Source organism: Apteryx rowi, unplaced genomic scaffold (genome assembly GCF_003343035.1).
Source record: "Apteryx rowi isolate R43461 unplaced genomic scaffold, aptRow1 scaffold_251, whole genome shotgun sequence".
In the NCBI taxonomy this organism is placed as follows: domain Eukaryota; kingdom Metazoa; phylum Chordata; class Aves; order Apterygiformes; family Apterygidae; genus Apteryx; species Apteryx rowi.
In genome coordinates, this window is record NW_020448875.1 from 1,006,653 (window position 1) to 1,024,994 (window position 18,342).

Genomic DNA, 18,342 nt, shown 5'->3' on the forward strand with positions numbered 1-18,342 from the left:
CCCTCAAAGTCATCCATGAGGGCTGGAATCAGCTTCTTCCAAACTCCTGTTAATGTTGATATTTTGACCTCCCATGAATCATAAATGTTCTTAATGGCATCTAGAATGGTGAAWCCTTTCCAGAAGGTTTTTAATTTACTTTGCCCAGGTCCATCAGAGGAATCACTCTCTACGGCAGCTATAGCCTTACGAAATGTATTTCTTAAATAATAAGACTTGAAAGTCGAAATTACTCCTTGATCGACTGCAGAATGGATGTTGTGTTAGCAGGCATGAAAACAACATTAATCTCGTTGTACGTCTCCATCAGAGCTCTTGGGTGACCAGGTGCATTGTCAATGAGCAGTAATATTTTGAAAGGAATCTTTTTTTTCTGAGCAGTAGGTCTCAACAGTGGGCTTAAAATATTCAGGAAACCATGTTGTAAACAGATGTGCTGTCATGCAGGCTTTGTTGTTCCATTTATAGAGCACAGGCAGAGTAGATTTAGCATAATTCTTAAGGGCCCTAGGATTTTTGGAATGGTAAATGAGCATCGGCTTCAACTTAAAGTCACCAGCTGTATTAGCCCCTAACAAGATAGTCAGTCTGTCCTTTGAAGCTTGGAAGCCAGGCATTGACTTCTCCTCTCTAGCTATGAAAGTCCTAGATGGCATCTTCTTCTGATATAAGGCTGTTTCATYTACATTGAAAATCTGTTGTTTAGTGYAGCCACCCTCTCAATCATCTTAGCTAGATCYTCTGGATAACTTGCTGCAGCTTCTACATCAGCACTTGCTGCTTCAGCTTGCACTTTGATGTTATGGAGACAGCTTCTTTCCTTAAACCGCATGAACCAACCTCTGCTAGCTTCAGACTTTTCTTCTGCAGCTTCCTCAACTCTCTCAGCCTTCACAGAATTGAAGAGAGTTAGGGCCTTGCTCTGAATTGGGCTTTGGCTTAAGGGAATGTTGTGGCTGGTTTGATCTTCTATCCAGACCACTAAAACTTTCTCCATATCAGCAGTAAGGCTGTTTTGCATTCTTATCATTATCATTCCTGTGTTCACTGGAGTAGTGCTTTGAATTTCCTTCAAGGACTTTTCCTTTGCATTCACAACTTGGCCAACTGTTTGGCRCAAGAGGCCAAGATTTCGGCCTGTCTCGGCTTTCGACATGCCTTCCTCACTGAGCTTCATCATTTCTAGCTTTGGATTTCAAGTGAGAGATGTGCGACTCTTCCTTTCACTTGAACACTTAGAGGCCATTGTAGGGTTATTAATTGCCCTAATTTCAATATTGTTGTGTCTCAGGGAATAGGGAGGCCCGAGGAGAAGGAGAGAGACAGGGGAATGGCYGGTCAGTGGAGCAGGCAGAACGCACACAACATTTATCGATTAAGTTTGCCGTCTTATATGGGTGCGGTTTGTGGCACCCCAAAACAATTACAATAGTCACATCAAAGATCGCTGATCACAGATCACCATAACAGATATAATAATAATGAAAAGGTTTGAAGTAYTGCGAGAATTACCAAAATGTGACACAGAGGCACAAAGTGAGCACATGCTGTTGGAAAAATGGTGCCGACAGACTTGCTCGACGCAGGGTTGCCACAAACCTTCAATTTGTAAAAAATGCAATATCTGCAAAGCGCAATAAAGTGAAGAGCAATAAAACAAGGTATGCCTGTACACACACACGCACATATATACATATATACACACACACACACACACAAACATATGCATCACCTAGGAAAGGAAGTCACAGGTGTTGAGAACTCATACAGTTTCAAGGGGAGGCTGAACAAGTTCCTGGAAGAGAAATCCACTGAGCATTACTAACTACACAAAAGCCACATCTGATTCAGGAAATTCCTGAAACAAAAATAGTTGAAGGACATGAGATTATGAGGGGAAAGTATCACATAACCTTGCCCTGTTCTACTTTTCTCTAGACATYGGCTTATGGCTGCTGTTGGAGCCATGGTGTTGGCAGAGAGGATCTTTGGCCTAACCCAGGATGACTGTTCTTACAAAATGCCCAAACACACCCTATTAATAAGTATTTATACCACATAATGATCATTTAACTTGTCTTCTCATACAAAAAAAAAAGAACATATAATTTTACCTCGTACTTCCCACATCAGGACCAATGACTCCTGTTTGAACTGAAACGTTTGTCCAAAATAGGGATATTTGATTTTGACTTAGAGTTGTTGGTTCCTGGAGGAATCTACCACATCCCTTGTATTATTTCCTTTCCACTACCATGTTAGCCTTAGGGTGGGATTTTCAGACAGTACACAGATATTCAGCCTCCGTGAATATGCACAAGGATTTTAAAATGGAAAGAAAGTATTGTCTTTTCTTGTTCTCCAAGAGTACATTCACACAGGCAAGAAGTGCAGGCAATACACAGCAGGACAAATATGAGCAAGTGGTTTGATGACAGAAGGGTGAGAGCACGGAGGAGCTGAAGTGGGGGAAGGGGGGAAAAGGAAAGAACAGCACTGGATGTCACATTCCAAACAGGCTGAAAAATGCTGCCACTCACACTGATATCACAGCTTTGCAATTATCAGCTTTTCCAGCTGTGAAAGCGTCTGATTAGGTTTTATATTTCTGGGGTCTATAAATATATCTCAATATATTTTTTTAAACAGAGATTGTACTGTTTGCTTTTGATATATTTAAAAATCAGGTGTAAGAAGGGAAGCAGATGTGCCTGTTTTCAAAACTGAAAGTCATAAAAACAGCATGTAACAATTTTACACTGGCTGAGATACAGGAAGGAAATAGTAATATTTCAGCTGGGAACGATATCCAAAGCCTAGGCAACACGTAGGCTGTTGGCAGCTAAGTGACATACTTAGCAACCAAGAGCAGCAGATGATTAAATCTCATTATACCTGTTCCATTCCAAAACATTTTAGGTACAACTTGTGTCTCTCCAAGCACTTACTGTATTAATGACATCAGAAGCACATCGTAAAATCTAAACAGCTAGTTTTATGCCAGAAGCTATAGCTGGACAACTTACTCAATTCCAGGAATCTCAGAATTATTTCCCACCCAAGGCAATGAATAGGATGATAAAATAAGCAAAAGACTGCTTTCAACAATGACCTACCCAAGTTGCTGCAGAACTCTCCTACCATGCCATCTGGGTTAGCTGTAGGGATTTGTGTAAGACCCGTCAGGATGAGAACATCACTGTTTTTAAGAGAAGCCTGGTCCATAGGCTGAAACAGAACGCAGTGAAATAAAATCAGTAACAGTCATAACAGAGGTTTCTCTGGTCTGCATCAAGAGGACTGCAATACAGAAAAAAAAAATACAGTGACCAAGAAGGAGAACATGGAACATTTGAAACTTAACATCCCTCTATCTGTGGAAACGCAACTAGAGTTAATAAAAAACACATACAACTGTTTACCTGCATATTACAGCACAAAACATGCAACTGAACTGTAATTGGATCCATCTCAAAGCAGTATTCTCCACAGACTAATCATCTCATGGCCTTAGGAGCTGAACGTTGAAGACAATCATTTGCTGAGGATGTGGCAGGGTAGGCAGGAAGGGTTTAACACCTGCGCTCCTATCTCCGGCTGCTGGTTTCCAGCTAGCCTCCCTGTGCAATCCAAGGTGTCAGCTTTGATCTCCAGGGCTCTCTGCTTGTTTAGAGGGTTAGTACCATTTTCCTCAACCATTCCGTGGATTCTTTTTGACAGAGGTGAGATCAGCAAGGAGCTTTGGGCTTGAAGCCCTAAATTTTGTGTATGAATCTGAACTCTGCACTGGAGCCTCCCTTGACTCTGAAGTCTGCTCTGCTGCCTGCAGTATTACAACTGTGACTTTCAAACACTCACTTAAGATAAATTTTGTTTGTGCAGGCTTTTTCAGAGGTCTGTTTCAGTGGAATGGGAAATAGCTACTGCTGGTAGAATAGATAAATTGTTTTAGAATCCCTAATATTGTTTAATTTTGCTTCTTCATCTAAGAAATAATCATCTGCATCTCTTACTTTTTTAAATGTAGCTATAATACCAGGCCAAACAGATAAATATTTCYTTAAAAGCTAATATCTGGAAACAGCTGAAAAATCACAGATTTAACTGTATAAAACAAAAGAAAAGGAAAGAAAAAGTAGTGTCCTCAGTGCAACACCAAAGCTAAACTAATCAAACATGACTTGGTTTACCAGTCTCCCATAGTGAATCAGATCAGCACTATGCCTCCATTTAATCTTTCTTTGAAGGCTCTACTGGGGCTAAGCTGTGTCAAAGTGAAACTGATGTTTTCACAGGGGTAAAACCTCTGATCTGCTGGGTCGACAGCGTATGYTGTACTGATACCCTGCAGTCACAGGTACAATCCCAGATTATGCTGCTGAAGTGCTGCGGGTGGCTATCAAGAGCATCATCTAACACGCCTTCTATCCATGCCACGTCTGCTTCCTGCTGGACAGAAGAGTTTACACCCGCACAGCCAACCCTTCGGCTTGCACACTTAGCAGAGGGACCGATGATTAAATGGTCCAAGGAAACAGTGTGGCAACTTTGCTGCTGACAGGAGGTATAATGTTAAAGCAAATGTTGCTTCTGCCTTAACCGTGCATAAAGGCTCCCACTTCTTTCGCGGAGGCTGATCATTTGACATGTTTTACTAGCACTTTAATAAAGCAGAATGAAAATGCATGTCCACTTCTCTCCATTAGCAAACATACAGTAGAGATTCTGAAATTATATTTAAGTGGGACCTGATACTGAAAATACATATTCCTGACACTCAAAATTTAGTATGAACCCAACCTGAAGTGGCAAAATCCACTTCTCCCTCTGCAGATGCAGTATGGCTATGCTGAAATGTTAGCTTTTAGCCTCACTCTAGGCTGGGATGCACTTTCTACCGCTACTGTTCAAGCAAAGCAGGGCAACTGTAGCCAGCTGAGTGGTATTTCATGGATATTATTCTCCACAGACCCTCTTCAATCTCACCAACCAGGAAAGGTTTCTGCATCCACCTAGAAGACTGATGAAGTGACTTCCTCTACTGAACTCAGAAGATCCCTGTACAATTCCCTTGCTCACAGTCCACCAGTGCCATTCTTAAGTGGCAGAGAAAGACCTTGCACTGTCAAATGTGCAGGGGAACCAATTTTGCCAGAAGTCTACGTGGTGCACCATCTTGTAGGACCAGACCTGTTAAATGAGATTTATCACAATCTTTGTCTCTCTATCRTGTGTTCGTGAAAATGAAATGCCAATAACGCAATAAAAAATAATATCGAATCTGCCTGTGATAATGTACATAATGATTATGCCATATTAGATACACATAATTCCAGCTGCTATTGCACTGAGAGGGCTTGCATTGATTTTTGTGGGTTAATGTAAAGAAGATGTCTTAAAAGGCTTTTAGTGACATGTCTGAACCTGCGCTGTCAACTTCTGTTCTCTACTTTGGTGCCAACAGGCAACTGTGTCAATTCGAGCCTCAGCAGAGGTTGAGGCAAGATTTTTAATAGCAAACATCTGCCAGAACACAGAAGTAAGGAGAACAATTCATGGTGCCAGACGTAACTCTCAGACAAACCCTTTAAAGCTCTTCAGTTATTTTCAGCAGCTGATAGAGTCTTGCTGAATCTCTCACTACAACTTCTCACGAAGACCCACTGAGGATTTCAAATGAGATTCCTGCTGCTGCATCCAAGATCAACCCCAACAGCCAGCACTCACTGTACCCACTTTTAGATATCTATACACCCCGGGCCATGTCTAATATGTTTAAGCTACATCTCACATTCTACCTGCTGTTAAAAGAGACAGGTTGATTACAGATGTAACTTAACTCTCTGCTGATTATAGATGCAACTTGGATGTCTAATTTCATGAAAACTTTAAACCAGAATTTATACCAAAGAAGTGATCCCGCTCTCCTCTTCCTAGCTGCTAATTCCCACCCATGCTGCCATCTTCGCTGTGCCTGCACAAGCACTTGTCTGACTGCACAGAGGGATCCRATAGGGGCTAGAATTAGTCTGGCAAAAAACAAACAAAAAGTTTTGTTTTTCAGCAAGATCAGTTCTGCAACGCACTTCACTGTACGATCACATAAATCACAGTGCTGGCACAGGGGAGGATAYGGGAGAAAGATGTGGCAGGGGGCAGTTTTGGTTGGTGAGACGAACTCCATCCTGTTTGTACCTTTAGAGAAGGAAGYGCTTTCCAGTCTTCTCCTGTGAATATTAGACAAGATGTAAGAGGAAGAAACATTTTTCCAGTAGTACGCCCAAATAAATGGCACTTCATCATCCTAAACAAACTCCTAAGGAGACCCTGGACAACTGATGCTCATTTTTAATCACTATGGAGGGAGTTCCAGAAGACTGGAAGAGTGCTAATGTTTCACTATTATTCAAAAAGGTCAGGATATGTTTTTAAATAAACATATGCTGATTAACTGGATATCATTTTCTAGGAAAACAGTAGTGACTGTTTTCACACACTGTTAGAAGATGGGAATTTCATTAAGACTGCTTACCATGATTTTGTGGAAAAACAGGTCTTGTCAGATAAAAGATTTTTCATGCCATGATGAAAAAAACGCTGGTTTGTTGAAGATAATTTTGACTTTGTGCCACTCAAGACATTGTTATCACTATATAATATCTATCAAATACATCAAATAGATGAAGAGYTGCTTGGCAGGTCTCAAAGACCACTAGTCTTTATAGAATCATCATGCTGTAGGAGCTTATAATGGTGTTCATGGGGATCAATACTAGGCCAAAAACTATCCATTGTTTTCATCAAAAGTCTGGTAGCAAATACAAGACGATGATGATATCTGATAAGCAAACGATATTCATTAACATTTGTGACATGGTAAATAACRAGGAAAAGGCAGTCTGACAGCAATTTCAACTGCTTGGTAAGCTGGTCCTTCAAGCAATGTGTTAATATAGACTAATGAGAAGAGTGATAGATTGTCTGCTAAAAAGTGAGGCTCTTAGAGAGGGTTTATTGCATGTGGGACAAACACCGGTGTCAGCAGAGTGCATAGTCCAGGTTTCATCTCTTGTTAGCAACCAGAGATGTTCCCTATTGATTAAGGCAGGCCTTTTTCTGCACTTTTTAAAGCTGAAACCACCCTATCTTAACTGCTATTATTTCTCCTGCAGGCTGGAGTAAGTGAGAGCAGATCCGCTGCCCGTGGGCTGGGCTCTTACCAGGCAGCTCATTCACACACCATTCCCCTCCACAGGGAGATCATTTCCAAATAAAAAAAGGGATTTCACCCAAAGTTTCCAAACAAACACTCACCTTTGGAGAACGAGGAAATGTGTTCAGTTTAACCTAATAAACGAGGCTTATAGAATCACAGTACTGAATCAGCACCTCATGTCAGTGAACAGAAAGCACTCTCAGTTACCCAAGCCACTTCCTACAGCACAAAGTTTCTCCTCACAGAAATATTCCATACATATATTGTCAAATACTGCAGCTGCTCCTTCACTAGAAGGTCATGAAAGACCATAACCCAGGCCAGCATGAGGTTGAAGAGAAAAAGGGATCTAGAGACTCCGATACACTGCATACAGCTGAGTACAGTCATCTTATTAAGGAGGGTTTATCTGTTGTAGTTGTTCAGCTCCTGAGATAAAGCTTTTAAATGAAGGATGCTCAGAAGCAAAGCTCTTTAGAAGATACTCACCTTGGGGGAAATTACTTACTAATCATGAACCTGACATATTTTCTAAATTATTTTTAAGTATCTCCTGCTAATATTGCTTTCAACTATTTTGACAACTTCTAAAGCACATAGTACTGCAAACTTCAAGCCATTCTCTCCACTGAGAATTTATGGATCTAGAGAGAATTAATTTACTGGAAATTACATCTACAGCACTATAAAGACTTTGCCCTTAGCAGAGCAGGGTGGAAATGTTGGCAGCCAGTTAGCTATCATTTCTTCCAAGGAAGGATGTTTCAGAAGTGATATAGAAGCAGTCTGTGAACTGTCTGTAAAGACTCTTCAGCGAAATATGGATTTTAAAAAAAGTTACTAATGCTCTATTGTTTAACACTGTTGGAATTTTCCTGTTTAAGGTGAAGGAGAATTTCACATCTGGTAAGCAGGCTGACATCAAATTATCAGTAACACAGAATTTTGGTTGTCTTTCCCAAGCACCCATTGATACCTATCCTCTTATCAGGGTGGTAGGTCTGCTAAACGCCCCCTAAAAGTTTAGCCATTTGCTAACTGAGGTGCATTTGTACAGCTTCTGCACTACACCTGATCCCAACTGGTGTGAGCCCTCCTGGGTTTTTTGAGAAAAACCACCTCCCCCAGCAGAGGACTCAGAAAAGCGGCTGTACCTGAGGGTGTGTTGTAAGTAGGGAAGATCCCGAAACATAGGAAACCTTTTCATAGTGCGACTGGATAATCCAGTTGGAACTTCCAAGGGCGTAGCCTGAGCTGAGAGGGGTGACCTGCACAGCACCGAACAGCTCCTGAAACACAAGTTGAGACAAATCAACCTGAGAGAGCCCCCAGGAGAAGTCAGAACAGGCCATTTTATCATCAGTGGAATCAATTAAAAAAAATAATTCTGCTATTCAAGGGCTTTATGAAGCCAGTTTCCTGAGCTTTATGTCTGCTGTTCCTATTTCCCCACATCTAACAGGACCCATGCTCTGAGCAATGCTTCTCCTGAGGTAGGGCCTTCATGAGGTCTCTCTTCCATGCAAGTTCTCTGGCATCTGAGTTCACACTGYACCATTCCTCTCAACACAGAAATTAACTGGGGTCTTAATCCTCTGCCTGGCTATCCTGTATTTAGGAAGCTTATAGAAACTTTATGTGTTTGAAGCCTCTACGTTGCTTTAGTTAAATTTGACTGAAATTGGCCAGCAGGGGAGAGAGAARGGCGAGTAGTTTTGTACTGATACATTAGTCATATATGTTTGGGTTACACATTTTGCCGGGAAAAATATAAATTTAGAGACAAACTCACTCATCAATTCTATTTCTTTTCAAACACTATCTACTGGTGATTTAGAAACCTCTCTTTCCCTTCCCCCCACACACCCAAGCCAAATTTCAGTTTGAGCTTTGAGCRTAAGCAACCTGAGATTTGTCTCCTTTCCAGGTGTCATTAGAAAGTGTATTGTTTTATCTTTACACAGCAATGTGTTATATTTGTTTTGAGAGAGGAAAATAAGCCTCCACATATACCTCACTAATGTGATCTACTTTCTGGTTACTGAATAATAGAACAAGTATCTAATTCATGTAATACTAATGATTTTTCTAGCATCCCAATACACATTTGGATGCTCCACCAAACAATGCATGGTCTCCATCTCCCAGAGTTTATAAGCCAGGGCTCCAGATTCTGCTGATACAGAGACATGCAGCGTGAACAACAAACCATTCCTGATGCCATGTTTTGGGTTAACCGGCTAACGAGGCTCTGATTACTTTTCAAAGTTTGCTTTGGGATGAGATAAAATATACTCTAGAAATGCCTCTTTTTTTCTAGTAACTATAAAAGAATTCTGAATGATTGGCTCAGATGCAGAAATCTAAAATTAGGTGGGAGGGATCCACACTGTGAAGACAGCCAAAAATGAACAGTAATCGCCCATGGATACTGAGGAAGTCTAAGTGCCTTCAGCATCGGTAGCTCAAACATTCAGTTGCTAGACAGAGCTCAGTTGTTACTCATGTCAGCAGCCAGGTCAATGGTGGCTCAAGTCTTTTTACACCAACCATAACGCAGCACTGCACAAACACAAATCCATAAACTTTAGTAGGCAGCAGCACTGGTTAGGGCTTCTCAAACTATCTTACACGTAAACAGTAACAGCTTCAATGTGCCYCGAACTTCAGTGGATCATGGATTTAAAAAAACGGAGTAAGTAACAACTTTAAGGTAACAACTTTAATCCACCTTTTCATTTCCTCAGGCTCTGAGCAATRATAGGAGGTATCAAGGCCCACATGCTGCCCACAAGCCAAAAGCAAACAGTGTATCTGCGACTACAAAATTATTAGCTCAGTTTATTCTAGACTCTGCACTGAGCTACCGTCAGTCAGGTTTGTTAGCAAGGAACCCTTTGGAAAGGAGTGTTTAAAGTTCAGGTTGGACCATTACATTTTGTTTACAATACCTAATTTGCCACATAAAAGAAAGTGGAGGCTAAAGCACTCAAAAGATTCCCAGAAGTGAGATACAGTAACTCAGAAGGGGATGTGGCTTACAGACAAAGAGGATGCATTCATTTGGTACATCCTCCCACCTCTCAGTGGGCCAGCCTTCAATTCTGAACTGCCAGGTACGCCTTAAAATTGGCTTCCCCTGAGGAAGAGGAGGAGCAAATGGATACTCCCTGATTTCCACCAGAGAAGAACCTCCCTAMGAGGCAGAGTGGGATATACTAGGAGACACAGAAAACAATCTTGTTTTGCTTTTCTAGGCGAGGGTTACTAGACCAGTCTTATACAGGACTTAGAAGGAAAATAGAAAAGGAAGGGCTTTTCTCAAGCACTTCCAAAGAAGAACTGGGAAACAAGAGGTTGTTACTGTTGACCTGAGGATAGCTTTAAAGATACTCACAATTTTCTGAGAATACCCCACCATCTGGATCTTACTGAGCGCAGCGTTCACTTCCGGCATAGTGTAGCACTTCCTCCACATAGATACCTCCACTGCGTCCTTCAGAGGGGCGGGCAGCAACCTGCAAAGATCAACAGGATCAGGGCATTTTCAGAGCTTCCTGAAAGACCACCAGCTTTTATTCCCATTTTTATCTCCACATCTTAGATTTCTTTTTTTTCCTCCTTTTTTCTTTTTTTTTTTTTAATATGCGTAGTGCTTCAAAGTGAGGAGTAAGATTGTCTGGCTGTTGAAGAACAGAACCACATTGCCCATTTTGACTCAACCCAAAGATTGCTCTCCTTCAGCTCCCTTTGTTGTTCCTTTCAGCCCCTTCTTCAAAGAAGTAGCTGTGCTGAAGGTGTTACAGCAGCTCCTGTGGTATTCTCACCATTGATGAAAGGTGCTGGCTGATCTGAAATGGCAATATGAAAAGCACTAATAGAACTGGTAGATGACCGGGCTCTTGGATCAGTGTCTATTTTGTATATCCCAGTATCTAAAACTAAAAATTTGAAAACAGAAGTGAGGACTGACACCATCTTGTGACTAAAATATAGGTACCAGATCATGAACAAAGTCCAACTCTGTTCCCAGCTTTGTCGCAAGTGTCTTACAGGAGCATGCGCCCCTGCACCTCGGTTTCTGTGCTTTCAACTCAGACACATCACTCGCCTTCAGAGCGTATTGGCAAGGATACACTAGCTGACGCGGCAAAGCACTTTGAGATCCCCTACAAGGAAGTATTTAAGATGTTTTACACCAAAGACAAATCCATCCATTCTCCTATTCACAGACACTGCAAGTTAGCTGGACAGCGTTGTCAAGGGAAGAAGTGAACTGTAATGTCACAGGCTGAAAGAGAGATGGCTAACTTCTGGGAAATAAATCTTCCTTAGCAACATGAACTGAGGCAGGAAGCAGCACAGCTGCCAAATGCATAAGAAGAATAGGATTTTTTTTGTATATTAAACCAATGCTAAATCAAAGGCTAATTCAAACCAATTTCCGATGATTTATGGAAATTGGTCAAGTTTCTCTGATCAATTTGTTTAAAGGAATTTAATTTATTGTTATATCTACTAGGTCAGTGAACTCCTCCATAATTTAAGATACTGAAGAAAGGATTAAGGCCAGCTCTTGCCAAGACTGCTGTACAGGTCTAGTGTGATAAGTGTAATTCCAACACATGCTGGCTGAAAGCACACTGCTTAAGGAAACAAACAAAGCGTCCTAGGCCTTTTTTGGGAAGTCATAAGCAACAAAAGGCCAGACAATGTGGATAGTTGTCCACCATCTCACTGAAGCAAATTGCCTGTAAAAGCCTTTAACCTACCATAAGAAGCATTTAGTGCTGGATGCTTTAAGTAGCTTCTCTTCCCAGAAGAGAAGCTCCCAGGTAATGGAGAAAAGTGGGGAATTGTCCTTGGTGATTGAAGTAAGTTCCTATTAGCCTTGGACTCTGTGGCTACACTGTAAATATCCTGTGATTCCCCAACAGAGACTAGCAGAACCAGTCTCCGGTGGTTTCTTTCTTTGCTGAGTGGCACGTAACAGACAGTGAGGACCGCTGGTTCCTCACATGTCACCCTGCTAGCATTCAACCTGTCACTTACTTTTTTTTCATTTGTACAGGAGGTTACTGAAGGATATTTTAAAGTCTGGAGTGAATCTACTAACACAGAGGCAACAACCAGCTTCTTGAGGATTGTCTCATAACAGCTGTATAGAGATAGACACAGGGACAAACACAGAGGTATTGGGAAGCAGCATGGTCCAGTAGTTAGTATAGAAAATTTATGTTTAAGAAACTCAGGTACTTGTATTCTTAATCGGGCATCTGTACAGATTCAATTTCCCAAATCTCTAACACGCTACTTACTCCTGTTCAATGCAAAGGATAACATTTAGTATTTAAAGTGTTCCTGTTAGAAGGGAAAGAAGAATGGCGACACCAAACTGGATCAGAATGTCGGCCTGTCTTGTCCACTACCCTGTCTCAGGAAACACTCTGTTTGAAGCACTTCAGAGAAAGATAAAAGAAGCCATCAAACAGGTAGTCGACAAAGTGTCTTTCATGAGGCAAACTTCCCCTTTAGCCCTCTGAATCATAATCAGGATGAAAGATATCCTGGCTGAGCATCTCCAGAGTCTCCACAAGACTGCTCATCTAAAACAAAAACCATTGGTAATAAAACTTCCTAAGCAATTAGTTCAGACTGGGTCCGATAATGGAAAAACACAAGCCACTATAATGAACTTATTATATTTCATACAGTATTTGCATTTAAAATGTTTCAGTGCTTTATCTAATGAAGATAATACTTTGTGTTTTATACTAACTATTCAGAGTAGAACTAGCTGAACTGTAAAGCAGTAACAGTGATTATTCAGGCTGAAAGATTAAAGTTAGACTCAAAAGTCATAAGTATTCTGTTCTAGCAACAGCCAAGTATTTAAAAAAATCACCAAGTATCACATTTTCTTAAATAATGGATGTCAGTCCAACCCTGCGTGTGCTATTAGCCAGGTGTTAATTTGTGGATCAGTAGATGTTTGCTCACATGTTATAATAATCAGTTCCATTCACGCTTGCATGACACTTGTCACCAAGAATCTCAAAACACTTCACAAACATTAATTAAGCCCCTCTATACCCTCGATGGTGGATAGAAGCTCCATTTTACAGAGGCAGAGGGAGGTGGAAGTGGGAAACCCACAGTTCAGGTGGGGCAGAGTTGGAAAGGAAACTCAGATTCGTCCCACTCTTCCAGCTCAGAGGCAACACAGGTTCACAGCAGCCACAAGGCAGAGCTTACGTTAAGGTGACTTAGTTAACAAACAGCTGCAGGGCATGTCTGCTAGTTATGTTTGACTATCCCCACTAGCGTAGYGTTTCTTTGCTTTGCATCTATCTCATATTTGGGCAAGTTATGCGTTTTTCCTCTGGAAGTTGAGGGAGCTGCTGTCTGGTCAAGGTTCCCAACAGCAGTTCATATTTTGGCAGTRCTCTGTGCTCTACAAAGGTCCTGTAAGTGTGATGGAAAGGTTGGTCCTGTCTATCTCAAGGTGGCCTCTTACACCTTATACCTCCATCGGTGCCTTATTACAACAGCTGACTGACAGACAGGCCCAGGGAGCAACTGTCCGTGTTGGGGTATTTCCCAAGCAATATAAAACAGAAAAAAATACTTTAAATACAGCTCCAACAAAAAAGACTCCAGCCTTCTATAGCGGTTGAATCGGAACAAAGATCACCTCTCTGTGTTCGCCTCCGGAATAGTCAACAACATCCAAAGTGCTAGACAGCACTTTTTCTAAAATACGACCATCGAGAAAGTGACATTAAATGAGTTCTAAGATATATGATCCTCCTTTAAACCATGCATACAAAACACACGCACTAGCGTGACGAGAATAATGGCTCCAGTCCTCTCTTAACACATCCCTGTGAGCTTCAGGAGTGGYTCCAGTCAAGGCACTGGACTTCAAAAGTAATTAAGAAACACTACTMTAATCAGAGTTTACATCAACCAGCCCAGAATACTGATCAACTTTATTGTCTTTAGTTTTGCTTTACACCTGTGTTTTACTCACCTTTCTCAGAAAAGTGAGTTGCGGTGGTGAGATAACACTGCTCCTTTGCTCAGCAGGGAGTACAATACACGGCTAAACAAATGTTAACTTGGACTTTTAATTTCTTTGCTTTGTTATATTGGAAAATAGCAACACTACTTTTATAACTTACGAGAGAATTCATTTTTAGCAGACTTTTAAATCAAGCTACATCAATAGGAATAGAAAATAGGAGCTCAATTAAAAATGCTCAAAACAGCTTTTTAAAATAACTTTCTAATTAACCAACCCTATTTTTAAAATGCGCTAGCAACAGAACTTTCTCCTCCACAGAACATGTAAATCTAAAATCAACTTTATTTGCAAGGAAAGTATTATCTGCAATTAATAACTGGATTGATAATTTTCAGATTACATAGGCTTTCAAAATTTTAGAGGTACAAGAGCTCAATTTTCAGCACCTTTTTATGTAGAGAGAGACGGACTTTCCAAGTGACCTTTTTTTCAAATGTCAACTTGCTTTTAATCTTTGATTCAAACAAAGCAAAAAACAATAACAACAAAAAAACAGAAAACCCTCCAAAACTCTGCGTTCAAGTAAAAGAGAGACTGTGGGCATGGGAAGACATGTTACATTGCGCTATGGTTGGCTACCAGTAACTTCCAACAGTTCAGTGGCTTGACTTTCTCAGCATTTCAGCAAACATGAATGTAAATATAAACTTAAATTTAAATTATTCCAATACAATATAATTAAGTTTAAATAGTTTGCTAATTTCAGTATTTTTTAAGATGTTAACACAAAAATCTGCCATTTTTGTCTACCAGCATGGAGCTAAGTTATGTGGGGGGAGACCAGAGGGAGGCTTGCATGTTACTACGTCTCTCTCCAAGAATCAAGTTTGTGTGGTTGTTTGGAAGACCAGCAACGTGCAAAGGATTAAAGAAAGAAATGAGCCAAGGAGTCCCTCATAGCTGTACTCGTCTTAAGCTTCTTCTTCTGCTTAAGGGCAGTAGCAAATCAAATCTCAAATGATGGCAGCTGACCCATCATTACAGTAAACTCTAAACATTGCTTAGGGTTTTAGTGTTTTAGGACAGTCACCCTTTCCAAGTGGGTTGCTGCTTACCTCTGTACCTCCTTGTTCTTCCACATGGAGGCAGACTGAGCCTTTGGCACACGTTCAATGGAATTCACCAGTTCTTCCATGAGAAGTCTGCAAAGACACCGTAACTAAATTACCATCACAGGCTTTTAGACAGGAGATAACGTTGTCCCAAATGCTTCCAAAATATCACACGCTATCAGGCAGTTATAAAGAGCGCTTCTTCCTGCAGAGCATCACAGTAACCACCCCTCACCATACTACCCCTGTTTCCCAGCTGAGCTCAAGCTAGTCCAGTACTGCCCAGCTGCCACAGCAAAGGATCAGGTCCACTGGGTTATGGGTTGTTTGGAAAGTGGCAGGACAACAGGCATTCCCAAATCTCTCTCCTGCTGTGCAAGGTGATTTCTGTGTAACTGACTGCTTGTCATAAGGAATGAGACACTATATATGAAGGAAACTCATTAGCTGATGCCTACTTATCACCAAGAGAAGCCAAGCACATTGTCAGTGTGAATACTCCTCCTCTACAATTGCACAGTACAGTATTTGAGACAGAAAAATATGTCAGGCATTAAAAACTGGCACTACAGATTTCACTGGAATCTTACTGCCTGAAACCAAACAGCATTTGTAATTGTATATGTGCTTCCCCTCGGAGGTAGGAAGTGATAGATTTAACTGCAGAAGAACGATACATGGAACCACTCAAGGTGGGGAGAACTACACCAGAGCCTAGTCTCCAACTAGACTACCTACAATTGTCATCTTCAGCTACGGGCCAGCAATACCCTGGAGGTCTACAACTAATTCATATTTATAGAATTCCTTTCTCCTTCAAGGGCCTTCGGGTTTTGTTTATTTTTACACAAAGGGAGAATCACTCCTGGGGAAGTTTGTATAGGACCTTTAATGGACAAAGGTTCCTGCTCTAAAGTGCTTGTGGAGCAGGAGTTCAGATACTGTGGTTTATCTGGTCTCTAATTATTGAACATGGCAGCTGCTCTGCACTAGAGATGCATACAGCACAAGACTGGTTGGATTTCACTGAGGTCCAAACCTGCAGCCTTTACTTGCAGGAGCTGAGCTATCAAAGTCAGCCAACAACTCTGTTAAGAAAATTCTGCAAATTATATGACCAAATATGAAGTTTTTGACAGCATTGCCAGGTCTTGTATTTCTACTTCAGTCTCATATTTCTGCTGTTTTTCCTAGAGCTTCTCCTCCTTGGAGTTAAAAGCTTATGAGAGAATCTCAACTGTCATTTGAAATGAAGACAGTTTAAGTTTCCTTCCATGGTGTGGAGGAAAGCTTGAATATATGAATTTCAAAGACTGAAAAACTACAAAACAATAATCCTAAAGGCATTTATTGTTTTAAAGATGGGTGATTCCCTTTTTGTTCAAGGGGAGCAGAGAGAAGGAGGAGAGATCTTTGATTTTTGATTCTTTTGATTCAGGGGCTTTGAAGGTTTGAAGTTGGCCATATGGCAAGTGCTGCTCAAGATGTCTCAGTCCACTCAAGATCTACTACCCCACCTGCACTGCCTGGACTCAAAGCAGCTGCTGTAAATGTTGAAGACAGCCAGTTCCAGAGTTTGGGAAACACTGAGTTAACACACTTTCAGCACTAAGGATTTGGCTGGCTTTCAGCTACTGCTTGAGAGCCTCTTCGGAACATTAGACACCACTCTCTGCCCATATTGTCCTTTACACCTTTTCCTTAGCAGTGATGAAAGAGGAATAGAGAATATTAAGGGGTTTTTTACCTGCCAATTTGAACAGTGGGCTCAGTGGCATACACTGTTCCAGTGAATCCTGTGTACTCTGTGATATAGGGCAATGCCATCATGCAGTGATAGTTTGAGATCAAGATTACGTCTACTGTAGAGAGGTCAAGCAGCTCAGTCTGCAAACAGAGGAAAGAGATAAGCAACATGTAACCCTTTCATGCAGTTTGAGCACTGTCAGAAAAAACTTGCTTTTTTTTTATTAACTTTATATTGCAACAATGTAACTGGTCTATTAAAAAGGGGCATATCTCAGCAGTGCCAAAGATTAATGTTTCCTTCCAATTAACACGATTTCCTTAAAAAATCCCATAAAATTATTCCCTCCTCAGAGCTGAGCAGGACACCATGTCCTGAGTTTGTCTTTCATACAATGAAATGGCTGCCGTTAAGAAAGGCTTCTGATTACACTTTTGTCATATGACTGATGTGTGTTATACCGCAGGGGGAAACACTCCACCCAGCCACCACCAAAACTTATGCGCTAGCTATTTAGCAGAGGGTCTCTCATGCTTTTCGTATAGCACATGGTACTGACCCCAGAAAAGTGAGAGACAAGAATGCAGATAGTATTTATTCATATACTTAGCATAATTCATACGTTTTTCCAAACTAAATGCTTGGCATCGTTATCATTCACATTTTCTACAGCAAGAGATTAAGCTCATTCGTTTGATATCACAAAACAGACGGGTGGGTCCAATCTGTTTTGATGTGACAGTTAAGACAGCAGTTCAGAGAGTAAAAGGAGAAGATTTCACACATTGTTAAAGGAATTTTAATTAGAGATATTTACTGGTAATGCTCTAACACAAATGGTGTCAAGTCAAAAATTTACAAGATATATGACCTCTAACTCAGTTATTATAGAGCAGCTAATGGAATTCAACACTCATCAAGCACATATTATCTGATTACAAGGCTTGGTCCAGCAATTTGAATAAAAATGGCAAGAAAGTAGGTCACTCGTCTTTTCAGAGGGCTGACATCGTGCTCTGGTGACAAGCTGCTTAACTCCTAGCTAAGTGTTCCTGGTTTCAATCCATGATCACAGCTGATGTTGAAGGCATGATCTCAAGGCTCAGTACGGTGGGTGAAACGCCACCCTCAGATTCATGACAGGGGACCCTTTTATCTTACCAAGCTTGCCAGACAGAAATACACTACATGGTATCAGGGAGTCTGCTGACGCCAGCTTCTACCCAACTGGCTGTTCGTG

General features: G+C 41.0%; 1 protein-coding gene across 3 annotated transcripts in view; it reads right to left on the reverse strand.

Annotated features, from left to right (window-relative positions):
- INTS9 (integrator complex subunit 9) overlaps positions 1-18,342 on the reverse strand; it is a 67,684-nt gene that overhangs the window by 39,427 nt on the left and 9,915 nt on the right. For all 3 annotated transcript variants that reach the window (XM_026066967.1, XM_026066965.1, XM_026066966.1), the window contains exons 4-8: positions 17,103-17,242; positions 15,359-15,445; positions 10,614-10,734; positions 8,371-8,505; positions 3,117-3,228 (exon numbers count right to left, since the gene is read on the reverse strand). In XM_026066967.1, the coding sequence (XP_025922752.1) occupies positions 3,117-3,228; positions 8,371-8,505; positions 10,614-10,734; positions 15,359-15,445; positions 17,103-17,242 (595 nt within the window). The remainder of the gene's footprint in view (positions 1-3,116; positions 3,229-8,370; positions 8,506-10,613; positions 10,735-15,358; positions 15,446-17,102; positions 17,243-18,342) is intronic.